General features: G+C 53.0%; 1 protein-coding gene across 1 annotated transcript in view; it reads right to left on the reverse strand.

Annotated features, from left to right (window-relative positions):
- HERC2 (HECT and RLD domain containing E3 ubiquitin protein ligase 2) overlaps positions 1-13100 on the reverse strand; it is a 185452-nt gene that overhangs the window by 63813 nt on the left and 108539 nt on the right. Inside the window, exons 45-53 of the mRNA XM_053658983.1 lie at positions 12065-12207; positions 9527-9794; positions 9259-9395; positions 8387-8485; positions 6881-7049; positions 6663-6788; positions 5072-5180; positions 4816-4955; positions 488-678 (exon numbers count right to left, since the gene is read on the reverse strand). Coding sequence (XP_053514958.1) covers positions 488-678; positions 4816-4955; positions 5072-5180; positions 6663-6788; positions 6881-7049; positions 8387-8485; positions 9259-9395; positions 9527-9794; positions 12065-12207 — 1382 coding nt within the window. The remainder of the gene's footprint in view (positions 1-487; positions 679-4815; positions 4956-5071; positions 5181-6662; positions 6789-6880; positions 7050-8386; positions 8486-9258; positions 9396-9526; positions 9795-12064; positions 12208-13100) is intronic.

Genomic DNA, 13100 nt, shown 5'->3' on the forward strand with positions numbered 1-13100 from the left:
TGCGGTGGCAGGAGCCCAACAGCACTCCACTTCCTCACTTGCTTATCGGGACCCAGGGCGGATCCTGCACAGCCTTCCAACAGCAGGCATGGGGGTCCACGTGGTGGAGAGAAAGCCCCTCGCCCCATGTCTGACCTGCATGTCCAGAGTATGTGACCCACATGTAGGTGCAAATCCAGTAACATCCAAAAGGTCAGATAGGACCTATGAGAGATGTTTCCAACCAGAGCGGAATCTGACCAGATAGCTCACGGTGGGGAGTAAAAACAGAACCGTATTCTGCCCTTTATTAATGGGATAGAGATAAAATCTGTCACCTGTATTGCTTAAAATCTCTGACAATAAAAACTGGACGGCGCAGTTAAAGTAATTAATGAGCCAAAGTCACAGCGTAACCGAGCAGGTTTCCAGCGTTCAGCTGCGGCTCTGAGAGGTGCAGGGCCGACAGGTGAGGGGCAGGGTGCAGGGCTGGGCGCGCACACGCTACCTTCCCCTGCGAGCCGGACGACTGCCAGCAGGGCTCGCTGCCGTCGATGAGCCGGGAGGCCTGGTTCACGGAGGACGACACGGTGAGGGACTTCACCATGCGGGACCAGCTGTCCAGCAGCGTCCCGGGCGGGCAGCTGTGACACCGCTTCAGCTGCCTCCCGGACCGGCCGCAGAATATGGCCGACTGTCCTGTGTGTGGTGACCAAACAGTGTTGTTAATCCAGCAGGGCGGGACCGTCACAACCGAGACAGAAAGCTGCTTTGCACGGCGACGAGCTGCTTCCTTCACAGCAATGCTGAAGCTCACAAACTGAAAGGAGCTAATGAAATGGCTTCCAGAAAACCCAGGCAAGACACTCTCCGGCCGCCAGGAGAAGCAGCTCACACACCGCTGTGGTCTGTGCCATGAGACCCTCCTGGCAGCCCCCAGGGGCGGCGATCCGGGGCCGGGGAGGAGTGCAGTGCCAGTGCTCACCGGGAGCACTACTATTAAAGACGCCTTTACAACGCAAAGCACAAGCAAACGTGCAAAGGGTTTCCTCCTCCACTGACCACAAATCTGAAAACTCCTCCCACCGAGGAAGGCTGTGAGGGGTGGACGAACACTGAAAGGCGGATGCATCTCGAAAGCGTCAGTGACTTGGGTGGCAGAGGGTAATGGGACTGGGACCTGAGGGTCCGAGGAAATCTGAGGTAGAAGGAGGGACCTGGGGCACTGCGCTGGCGATGACAGGCTACTTTCCCTGGGGCGAGTGGCACTTTCTAAGGAGAGCCCGCAAGTACTCTTCACAGGCTCGGCGGTCGGGGGGGGGGGGGCGGGCCAGGAGCTGGAGTCCGGAGCCCACCACCAGAGGACCACAGGAAACCCACGCTTTGGGCTGAGATCCCAGCAGGAAGAAGCCCAGAGGACGGGCAGACCACGCAGGGCTGTTTGACGGCTTCTACTAATTACGGCTCCACGTGAAACCACAGCGCTGAATACAATGGGACCCAGGCGAGCCTAGAGAGTTATCAATCCCAGTTACCAGAAAGTTCCCAGAAAGGCCGACCCTCCCCCCGATTACTGGAGAGATCGCTTAGGCCTCAAACTGATTCAAGAAATCATTTTTCAATAGAATGTCCAGTAGGCAATGGCACGTGAGGACACTGACGACCGTGACTGAAAACCACCAGAAAGAAGAGACGACAGAAATGGAGACACGATACGCAGATTTTAAAATAAGTCCACTTCAAATGTTCAAAACAGTAAAACACTGAATATTTCAGCAGAGACTCAGAAACTATGTTTAAAAAAACAACAGAAAGATGAGAAATGCTCCAGTAACCAAATGAAGAACTCACTGAACAGGTTTACTATCAGAGGAGACTCATATGAAAAGTCAATTAGTAAAAAATATCTAGAAGAATTGAGGAGTGAAAGTTTAGAGAACGTAAACAGGAAGGTGAAAGGCTTACAGGAGAGAGAGACGGTCTAGCTCAGGTGTGATAAGACTGGTGTTAATTCACTGGTCCGACTGCGGGGATCCGTTTGCAACGTACCCCTGCACCCAGTTACCACACTGAACCCCTTACCTCACACAACGCTGTGGGTCAATTAAACTGTCACAAGGTGGGAAGAAAAAGAAATAAAACACAAAATACATAACTAAAAAGCCCCACTGACCCAAAGATACAACGTTACAAAGCTCTACACACACGTAAAATATGCGTCAGAGAAACACGAAAGACCATCTCAGACGCAGCGCCAGGGGCAGTGCCGAGACGGACCGGCACGGACGGAGCAGCAGCCACCCCCCCAGATGCTTCCACAGAAATAACGTGACCTGCGTGACAATGGAACAGTGTGCATAAAGTGCTGGCAGACAACTCGCTGCACAATAGTTTTCAAAATGAAGGAGAAATAAAGAAATTTTCAGGAACATAGAAAAAGTCATAACCACAGAAAAGTAAAGTATGAAGGGCTATTCCTCAGGTGACTGGAATGTGATAATAGGTAGAAAGTGAAAGATGAAGGAACAGAAAAATTACAGTGTTAAGTATGTGAAAAAAATCTAAACAAATATGCAATAAATACTAATGTCTTGCATAGTTTAAAATGTATGTGTAGCCCTGGCTGGTGTGGCTCAGTAGATTGAGCACCAGCCTGCAAAACAAAGGGTCGCCAGTTCGATTCCCAGTCAGGGCACAGGCCTGGGTTGTGGGCCAGGCCCCCAGTAGGGGGTGTGTGAGAGGTAACCACACACTGATGTTTCTCCTCCTCTCTTTCTCCTTCCCTTCCCCTCCCCTCTGTAAAAATAAATAAATAAAATATTTTTAAAAACATGTATGCGTACATCCTGACTGGTGTGGCTCAGTGGGTTGGGCGTCATCCCACAAAGCAAAAGGTTGTGGGTTTGATTCCTGGACAGGGCACATGCCTGGCTGCAGGCTCGGTCCCCGATCCGGGTGCATACAAGAGGCAACCGATCAATGTTTCTCTCCCTCTTTTTCTCTCTAAAAAAATAAATAAAATCTTTTTTAAAAAGCATATGTGTAAAGTTCTAAAACATGATAATTTGATTCAGAAAGAGGACAAAATTAAAGAGATCTGAGGTGCTTGCTTAGGAGGAGGGTGAAGTACTAAATAATAGGTGAAGTACTTATTAACTTTTAATAAGACAAAGAAAAGTATTATAATAAAATCCGTTCATGGTCCAGAGATGGAGTAGAGAAAAGAGACCAGGAAATGAGAACACACATAAAAACAGTGAGAAGCTGTTCAATATAAATAAAAAACATCAGCAATCGCCTTAAATGAAAAAAAATACTTAAATGACCCAAATAATAGAAAAAAATCATCACATAGAAATTTATAAAAACTGTTTACAATGTATAAGAAATATATCTAGTCCTGGCTGGTGTGGCTCAGTGGATTGAGTGCCAGCATGCAAAATAAAAGATCGCCAGTTCGATTCCCAGTCAGGGCACATGCCTGGGTTGTGGGCCAGGTCCCCAGTAGGGGGCGTGTGAGAGGCAACCACACCCACACATTGATCTTTCTCTCCCTCTCTTTCTCCCTCCCCTCCCCTCTCTCTAAAAATAAATAAATAAAATATATATTAAATTTAAAAAAAGAAAACCTCAAATCAAAATCACCAATTAGGATGGTTCTAATTGAAAAAAAAAAAAAGGAAAATAAATGTTGTTGAGGCTGTTGGAGAACTGGAAGCCCCTCCACACCAGTGGCAACAGAAAATGATGCGGCACCGGGGACAGCCTCTGGCAGCTCCTCAGCCGGTGCTGAAAGCAGGGACGCCCGGGGATTGGTCCAGAATGTGCACACATCATCCCCAACTGCAACAAGGTAGGAATAACCCAGTGGCCATGAAAACATGGCCACATGTTGAACAAAACATGAACACATACATGAACATCAATACATGATGAACAACACACGGCGTATGCACACGATGAAATGTTACATACATATCAAACAGAAATGGATTTCTGACACGTGCTGCAATGTGCCTGAGCCCTGGAAACAGAACACAGCGTGAAATCAGCCAGTCACCAAGAAACAAATGCAGGCGGTTTCACCTAGGACACAGGTGGCTAACACAAGGCCCGAGGGCCGAATCCAGCCCCGGCACCTTGTTTCTACCCAGCAGCAGCGCCGGGCTCTTGCTTAACTGTTGAGGAGCAGTTACTGGTATACAGACCTAAAGTTACATGCGGTCCTTTGAAGGGAACTGCAAGGCTGATGTGGCCCCCGGGGAAAATGAGTTTGACACCCTGACTTAGGAGATACCTAGATGCCTAGAGGCACCAAAATCAGAGACAGAAAGCAGATTAGAAGTTGCCACGGGCTGGGGAGGAGATGAGGGGCCTTTTTGCTCAATGGGTACAGAGTTTGGAATGATGTCTGGAATGATGAAAACATGTTGGATATAGACAGTAGTGTACCGGTCCCTGAATTGTACCCTGAAAAATAATTAAAATGGCAAAGCCTATGTTGTATAAATTCTGCCACAATAAATATATATATAGTAAAAGACATACAAAGAAAAAGACTTGCTCTCCAACTACCCAAGTGAACATCCACACAAGAAACCACATTATTAGCTACTTGAGGTCTTGTTAATGTTCTTTATGGAGAGATAAGCAAGCAATTTCCGTGGCCCTTCATCGCTGAAAAAAGGCCACTCAACCAGCAGGGAGGACCCTCTTCCCTGCTTCATGGTGCACTCTGTGCAGGGCTCGCTGCATGAACATGAACTTCAGAGAGCAAAGTCACCACCTCACTGTCACAGTAACGATCTCATCAGGAACACAACCGTTCTACCATACCTGGCTCATTTATTCTGCCAAATGTATGCCTGGTGTTGTGTTTTCTGGTCTTGAAACACGTTTCACAGAAGTCGAAGTCATCACAGTTCCTGCACTTGAACCTGGGCCCATTGATGGGGAACATCTGACAGCCATCGCACCTGCGTGGAGAACAGCTGTGAGATGCTAAGAAAAAGAGGAGTCGCTTGCCGAACTTCCATTCCAAAGAAAGCCTCTCCGCCCAAGCAAACCCAGCAACAGACAAATAAAGACTCACGTGACCCCGGGGTGGATGCTGGGCACCAGCTCCATCTCAGACAAGAGCCCCGTCCAGTGGGACTGCTGAGGGAAGTCAACGATGACGTCCTTCCCATTGGCACTGAAAGCTGGGACACAGCAGAACTGCCTAAGACACCTTTGTCACCAGTAAGAACCTAAAACACAATTTAAACTCTACCTCGCCATGTGCCCTGCGTGTCACAAGGAACGCTTCCATCTTAGAGACTCACAGGGATGCCAGCCCCTGACCTCGGGGACTAGCTTCGAACTCAGGAGGGCGGGGTCATGGGGTGTGGGGAGCGGGGGCAGACTCGGGCCAGGAATGACAACTGCGGAGGCCTGGTCATCGGTACATGGAGGCTCATTCAACTCTAAGCTCTCTCTACTTTTGGATGTTTCGAATTTTCCACAGCAAGGTGGGTTGGTTTGTAATCACACCACGTCAATCACCATTCAGTACTTTCGGGAACGCCAATCATGTTAATGATGTAAAAACATCTCTTGCCCTCCGATGAGAGCACCGTGCTGCTCCAAACTGTTAGTTACCTCTAGGCCAAGTTCTTGTTTTTACAATTTACCTTTGGTTTGGTTTGTAAAGCTTTTAATAATCTCATAAGAAAAATGTGAAGCCCAAGTGAAAGGTTCAACACGCCACTTGTTCCTGTGAAGCTGAGAAACGCCCTCCCCCGGGCAGCCCCTCTGCTGCCGCTGCCACTCCCAACCGCAGCCGTGTCGCAGAGGGGCTTTTCCACGAGGCTCGAACAAAACGGAAGAAGGCTGGATTTCTAAGACACTGCGTGAGTTTAAAGATAAACTTACAGTGCACGCACGTGTAATCCTTCCCAGGCGACAGTTAACACTGCACCTTTGAAAGCATGCTACTTGTCTGACCTAACAACCGCTCAACGCCATGTTAAATATGAAGAGAGGAGAAGTTTGGGTTTCCAGGTTCCTAACTCCCATCGTTTGCGCATTTCCATTAAGTTTAGTCCTGAATTTTTATAAAGCACTGAGGAAAAAAGAAAAATGGTCCCAGACAGAGAGAGCTCGCTCACACGCAGGTCACTGGGCAGAGCATGTGCACAGTGCCATCGGACCAGGACCCCCCGGGACTGACGGGGAAGCCAAAACCGCGCCCAGGCGTGTCTGCTCTGGTTTGGCCAGTCCAAACCGAAACAGCCAGGCGCCCCGGCTGGAATGAACAATGGCCTCCTCATGCCAATCCTAGCTTCTTCCTGGCTCCATTCTTCCACAACATTTATTAAGATACCCGTTCTTGGAATTAACCCACTTCATCGAAACTTCCCCAAAATACCCAGCACACACCCCATTAGCCCTTTGTGAGGCCACTGACAGAGACGCCCCGGTGTCCAGGGTGCACATCCTCCTGAGATGCAATGCGTTAGTGTCCCTGACCTTAACTACAGGTGCGCTCCCATGTCAGGGGCACTGACCAGCCCAAGGACACTATTTATTTATCATGAGGCTTTCTTCACACTTGCTTTTCTGCCCTTGAGTAAAAAAAACCAAAAACAAATAGGAGTTCACATTAGTTGAGAACTGGGAGTTCTGTGGCGCAGGGAGGTTACCTTTCACGACGCCCACGCTCTGGTGCGTCACGGATCCCCACTTGTACTTCGGGGTGGTCACCGAGGCTTTGACGTGCACCTTGTCACCGATCTTGATGTGGGAAGGGAAGCTTGGCGGGGGGTAGCCTGCGAGGCCGACGACAAAGGCACCGCCATGAGCCTCCCTCCCCGGAGGTCCGCCCCGTGGAGGAGGCACAGGACGCACACAGTGGGCTCACCTGCCAGCTCCACGTGGATGTAGCGGACCCAGTAGGTGCCGCCTTTGTGCTGCCAGTCACACTGCACGTTGAGGTCGTGCAGCCCGTCCCTGTCCAGCTTGATCACTTTGCCCATGTCTCCTTCGCACACCTCCTCGTACGTCCGGCAGCACCGCACCATCATTCCCACCTCAAATCGAAATCAAGTACAAGATGTGGCCCAGCGCACAGTGTGGATGAAGGAACCACTGTGAGTTGCATTATGACTCCTGAGGGGGGCTTCCTCCTGCACGGAGGGCACGCTCAAGCCCCTCTTGTACAAGCGGCACCAGGGGTCTTTGGAGAGTTGCGGGCTCCCTATCTGAGGCCGGAACCGCACCCGACGGGCCAGACCCACTGGAGCCAGAAAGCAAGGGAGTGCCCCCAGATGCGCGTGCTCTCCAGAGAGCAACCTGACCGAGGGGAGCAGTGACCGACACACAGCAAAGCCAGAGGAGCCGATGAAGTCCTCACAGAGAAGGAGAACAAGGTTCTGGTCACCCTCATAAGGACCAGGGCAGCAATCTGCCATTCAGAAATCGATGAAGCAAAAAACAACACAAAACAAAGCATTTAACAGCCCTGGCTGGTGTAGCTCAGTGGATTGAGCATGGGCTGCGAACCAAAGTGTCACTGGTTCAATTCCCAGTCAGGGCACAGGCCTGGGTTGTAGGCCAGGTCCCCAGTAGGGGGCGCACAAGAGGCAACCACACACTGATGTTTCCCTCTCTTTCACCCTCCCTTCTCCTCTCACTAAAAATAAATAAATAAAATCAAAAAAACATAAAAATAAAAAATAAATGTAAAAAAGTAAAAAACATTTTATATTTTCTTTATTTATTTTCCGAGAGAGGGGAAGGGAAGGAGAAAGAGTGGGAGAGAAACATCAATGTGTGGTTGCCTCTCATGCGTCCCCTGCTGGGAACTGGCCTGTGACCCAGGCCTGTGCCCTCACTGGGAATCAAACCGCGGTACTCTGGTTCGCAGGCCCGCGCTCAATCCACTGAGCTATGCCAGCCAGGGGTAAAAAACATTTTAAAATCCTTTCTCCATTCGCGTTACATACTGACATATCTACAGGAGAAATGAGACGATTTGGGGGTTTTCTCTGGAGTGACCTAACAAAAGAAGTAGCACAAGAAAGCTCTTGAGTGAAAAAAGGACTACATGAAAAGCACAACTAGATTTTATAAGTTTGAAGCCAGTGAGGATGACGTACACAAGCAAACACGAATTTGAAAAGCATCCCACAGGGGGCCACCCAAGAAGCACAGGTCTGTGCCACGTTGCTGTGGCCCAGCCACCGCTTGTCATCGGGCCCTGTCCTGCCCCGAACCCTTACCCTCGGCTCCTCTGTCCCCGGCCTCAGCCACAGGGACCTCCCTGCTGGGCACCGGGCCTCCCTCTCCGGCCGCTGAGGTTCTGAGAGGCCGGGACGCTGGCTGACCGAGAGGCTGAGCCAGGCTCCCACCTCGGGCAACGCCTCACCTGGATGTTCTCCCTCACGTACACGGCGTAGTCATCGTTGCTCAGGAAGTCCGCTCGCTTTTTGTAAGTCTGGCTCTCGGTTACCACAGCACCGGTCGACTGCAGAGGATGAAATAGTTTTTCAGAATGGTGAACCAGATAAATCTACTTAGAAAGAAAGAAGTGTGTGAAATCTATAATATTAAGATATAACATATGAAATATTTTCTATATTTTTCCCTATAAATTTTTTTCTTTGTTTTCTTCTTTTGGAGCAGGGAATGGTTTATTCATGGATAAGGTTTACCTGGAGAAGGTGAAACAGCTAATTCAAAATATATTTGAACAGCTAAAATTCCTCATTTAGACATCATTTTTTAAATATTTTATTTATTTCTAGAGAGCGGGAGAAGGGAAGAAGAAAGAGAGGGAGAGAAGCATCCATGTGTGGTTGCCTCTTGAGTGCCCCCTACTGGGGACCTGGCCCACAGCCCAGGCATGTGTCCTGACTGGGAATCAAACTGGTGACCTTTTGGCTCCTTGAGGCCTGCACGCAATCCACTGAGCCACACCAGCCAGGCCTAAAGTTCTTCATTTAAATCAGATTAATGGCAACAGCACAGTAAGCAGAGTCTCAGAAACTGAAAGCACAGAAAATCCCTGAGGCATTTGCCAATGAATCCCATAAAAGAATTTATTCAGATCAGAAGTCAAGGTGTCATATAAAGCATGATTTCTTAGTGTTTCTAGTGCCCAGCCAACACCATCAGATGTTGGAACGAGGCCCCTGCAAGCCCAGCAGGACTGGGGAGAGCCCTCTGGAGCAGCCCTGGGGGGCCCGGCACAGAGGACAGGTGGGCGCAGGCGAGGGGGCAGCGCACGGAAGCACTGACCATAGCATAGGCCATGTCGTCGAAGTCCTCCATCACCTCCTCGTCCGAACAGTCCTCAGACCCCGTGTCTGCGTCCGAGAGGTCCGTGACCTGCGCGTCAGCGTGGTCCAGCAGCCAGCCCACCAGGGCCTCCACGCCTGCGAGCGAGCACACACAGCACACCCACAGTGGCCCCACGGCACCCACCCTCAGACATCAGCGTCGCCAGCTGGTCCTGAGGGCAGGCACTCAATGGGCGCCGCCTGCTGCCCAGGAGGAGGGCGCGTACCTGGCAAACCAGAGGCGCTCCCAGAGGCGCCCGTGAGCGACTTGAGCGCGAACTCGATGTTCCTTCTGGGGAACCCCATCTCCATGAGCTGACGCACAGTGGGCGGCGCGGGCACCGGCGACTGCTTGCGCTTCTTGGCTCGGAGGGGGCGCAGATGCTGCGCGGACACGGGCGTGGTGGCCTCGCTGGGGCTGCCATCCTCCGACGCCGGGCTGGACGGGTGAGTGCACTCCACAGCCAGACACTGACACACAGCCAGCGCGGCCGCCTGCGCAGAGGACAGCGGTGCTGTGACGCCAGGCGACCTCAGCCGGGCTAAGGAAGCGGCGCGTCTGCTACGTGATGTGCAGAAAGCCCAGACAGGCGTGCGCATTCAAAAGGATGGTAAAACCCGACACAGGCGGCTTTCGCAGTTCAATGCCGAGGGAAAACACGATGGCCTATGCACTCCCCCCGACACACACAGAGCCTGGGAATTTAGCCAGTGCTCAACGCGCTCTAAAGAGAAGGTCAAAGCAGCAGCCCTGAGTGCTGGGCAGGATGCAGGCTGAGGGCATGAAGGCAGAGGGAGGGGCCGAGGGCAGGGAGCGGGGGCCCCTCTCCCTGGGACAAAGCAGCGCCTGCCACCTCCCACCCTCTCCCTCTAGACAACCAGCCGGAGATGACATGGGGATTCGTGTGCCACCAAGTTTGCTCTCAGCCACGCAGAGGGCGAAGCACCACTCTGCAAGTGAGGCAGGAAGAACAGTGAGGAAATCACACAAGAAACAAGATGCTGGGACTGCAGGGCAGCTCCGCCCCCTCCTCCAGCACACACAGCGCCCCCACCCCGACCCCGACCCCACCACCCACCTGCAACCTGGCCTCAGGTGCAGGTGCCCTTGCGGTACTGTTTTATCAAACTGAGCACGGCAGGGACGGGCTGGGAAGAAACCCAGGGCTGCCAAGTACCAAACTGTCCGCAAGATAAACTTTGGAGTCCTGCGCCCAGCGCCAGCAGAACCCAGAGCCACTACGATGCGACATGTGACATGCCCAGGACGCTGTAAAAACCGCCAGGTATGTAAGAAGGCTGAACCAGGAATGGAGTGTAACTGAGAGAGAAGACCACCAAGAGCAGACCGCCAGGCGGCCCAGACGTCAGAATCAGCAACAAAGAAATTCGACCCGCCCACCAGAAGCCGGCCTGCCTCCAAGTGCAGAGCACGAGAGATCCACGCAGCCGGGGAAGCGGGCGCACCACACGGAGCGGCCTCACACGGAGCCTTGCCGCACGGCTGGCAGCTGTGCAGTGACAGACGTGGGTGACAACAGTGGGTGTGGGACAGGAGAGAACGTCATAGTCAGCGGTTTCCGAACTGGGAGGGGCAGGGGTGGAAACCAAGCCAGGGAGTCAGGGCACTCAAGCACAAGCCCAGGAGCCCAGGGGAGAACACGCACACGCAGGCACGTCTCCGTGAGGACCACAGGGAAACAGCGCGCAGACCGCAGGCCAAGGGCATGCGACCTGCCACACGGAACAAGACCCACGGGAGACAAACACGGAACGTGCTCTCTGGGACAACAGCCCTTCCTGGTCCCCACAGGACAGCCCCTCACCCTGGTTTCCTCCCTGCCTCTCTTCTCACCGCTGGGGACCCCCGGCGTGACTTGGGGCGCGCTCTGCCCAGCACCCCCTCCCTCAACGCCCAGTGTCCTCTTCTATCTTCGCGGCTGCCTGGTGGCCCGGCCATGCTGAGGTCACTGCTATCATTTCGAGCTTTGTAGACCTAACCAGTGGCTGGCCAGGGCACTGAACCCCCATACCCACCATTTCTGGCCTTTGCCCCCTGAGCGCCACCACGCACTGGGGACTGAGCTCTTCTGTCTTTGTTATTTTATCAAGAATTGTTTATATATTAAGCAGCAAGAAGAGTTTTTAAACGTATCTCCTTCTCCACATCTCAGGCCATGACGGCTGCCACCCTCAGACCCAGTCACGTGTCACCTCCTCTGGGGACACACGCCCCTAGCCCCGGCCCCCAAGCAGCTGGAAGTGCAGGAGCAGGCAGGGCGAGGGGTGAGGGCCCAGAACCTGGCGGTAACAGAGCATGTCCAAGACAAGCTTTGGACTGAGGAGACAAACAAGCCAGTGCGACCCTCACAGGTCACGTGAGCTCCTTCCAGAGCAGTATTTCCTGGAAAAAGATCTCTCTGGGAATACTGGACCATTAACCCATGTTGAGCCTGGTAATCTTTTCAAACAATGCACAACGAGGCTGAATCCCAACCCCCCCTTCTCTAACTAGTATGACGACAGGCTACGACTAAGACCGACGTGACACAGCATTTAAAATTCAAGACAAATCGGGAGAGAGGCCTCCTGAGCTCCTCAGGGGCAGAGACCGTCCTGGGGCCACACGGGACACAGATGCTGGGATAAAAAAAAAGAAATAAGGGAAAAAAAGAACCTATGAGCGAGAACATTCACACCTAGGGAAAAAGCCAACGTCCACCCAGCACGGTGCAGGGGCCGAGCCACTGGCGACGCTGCGGTACCTCGAGCTCCTGCTTGTCGAATATGGCCTTCACCGGGGACGGCTGGGTGGCCGAGGCCAGCAGCTGCTGCAGGAGGATCATCGGGGGCTGCGGCCCTTCGGGAGACATGTCCCCCAGGTCAGGGGACGCAGCTGCGCCGTCGTCTGGATCGGGAGACAAAACGTGTGGCATTAAAGACAACGCGCTGAGCATGCTGAGCGGGCAGGACCTCTATCCCGCCACACGCCAGGCGAGCCAAACTCGCAAGGCCCAGATGTCCAAAACTAGCCTCCGAACAGTCCCCCCCAACCCCTGCTTTTTCGTCTAGGTATCCTTAGAGCCATCACAAACCACCAACCCCAGCCCCAGCCCTTCTCCCTGAGCATGTCTGTCTGTCTCTCTGCACACTCACTGCTCAGCCGCCCACCCAGGGACACCCCGCGTCCGTGCCTCTGGCCCTGGCTTGCCCAGCCAGCCCTCCTTCCCAGCACGGTCAGGCGCCCTGGCTTGCACGCCAAGCAGCTCCGAGAGGCGGCTAACGCCGTCCGTCCCGGCCCCGACACATACTATGTCGAGCCCACCCAGCTGTGCAGCACCTGGTTTTGGTTCAGTGACAACTCCGACTGACCCTGTAATTGGAGTCTTTGTCTTCAAGGGCCAGAGATTAAATGGTTCTCAGTTACCAGCCATGCGGTCTGCCCCTGAAGAGGGACAGTGGCCAGAGACAACACGTGTGTCCCCACGCCACGTGATCAAACCAGGTGGCCCGGGCACTCCCTCAGGCTGTGCCCTACACAGCTCCGTCCAGGGCCCGTGCTACCCCAGCAGGGAACGATGACCCCACTCAGTGCCACCACGTGGAGGACCACATGGCAGCCAACCAGACCCCCAGGGCTCTGTGTCCTGACCTCCCCCCGTGCGGGGCCACCTTCCAGGTCCCTGCTCCCCGGTCAGCCTTACCTCCCACTCAGCACGTTAAAATGAACTCACGATACCCACCCCCACACTCCACGGGACTTCCCCACTTTCTTCCAGGCGCTCCTCACTGGCCTCCCTG

This window comes from Artibeus jamaicensis, unplaced genomic scaffold, assembly GCF_021234435.1.
Source record: "Artibeus jamaicensis isolate MK-2021 breed Jamaican fruit bat unplaced genomic scaffold, CSHL_Jam_final scaffold_612, whole genome shotgun sequence".
Classification (NCBI taxonomy): Eukaryota; Metazoa; Chordata; class Mammalia; order Chiroptera; family Phyllostomidae; genus Artibeus; species Artibeus jamaicensis.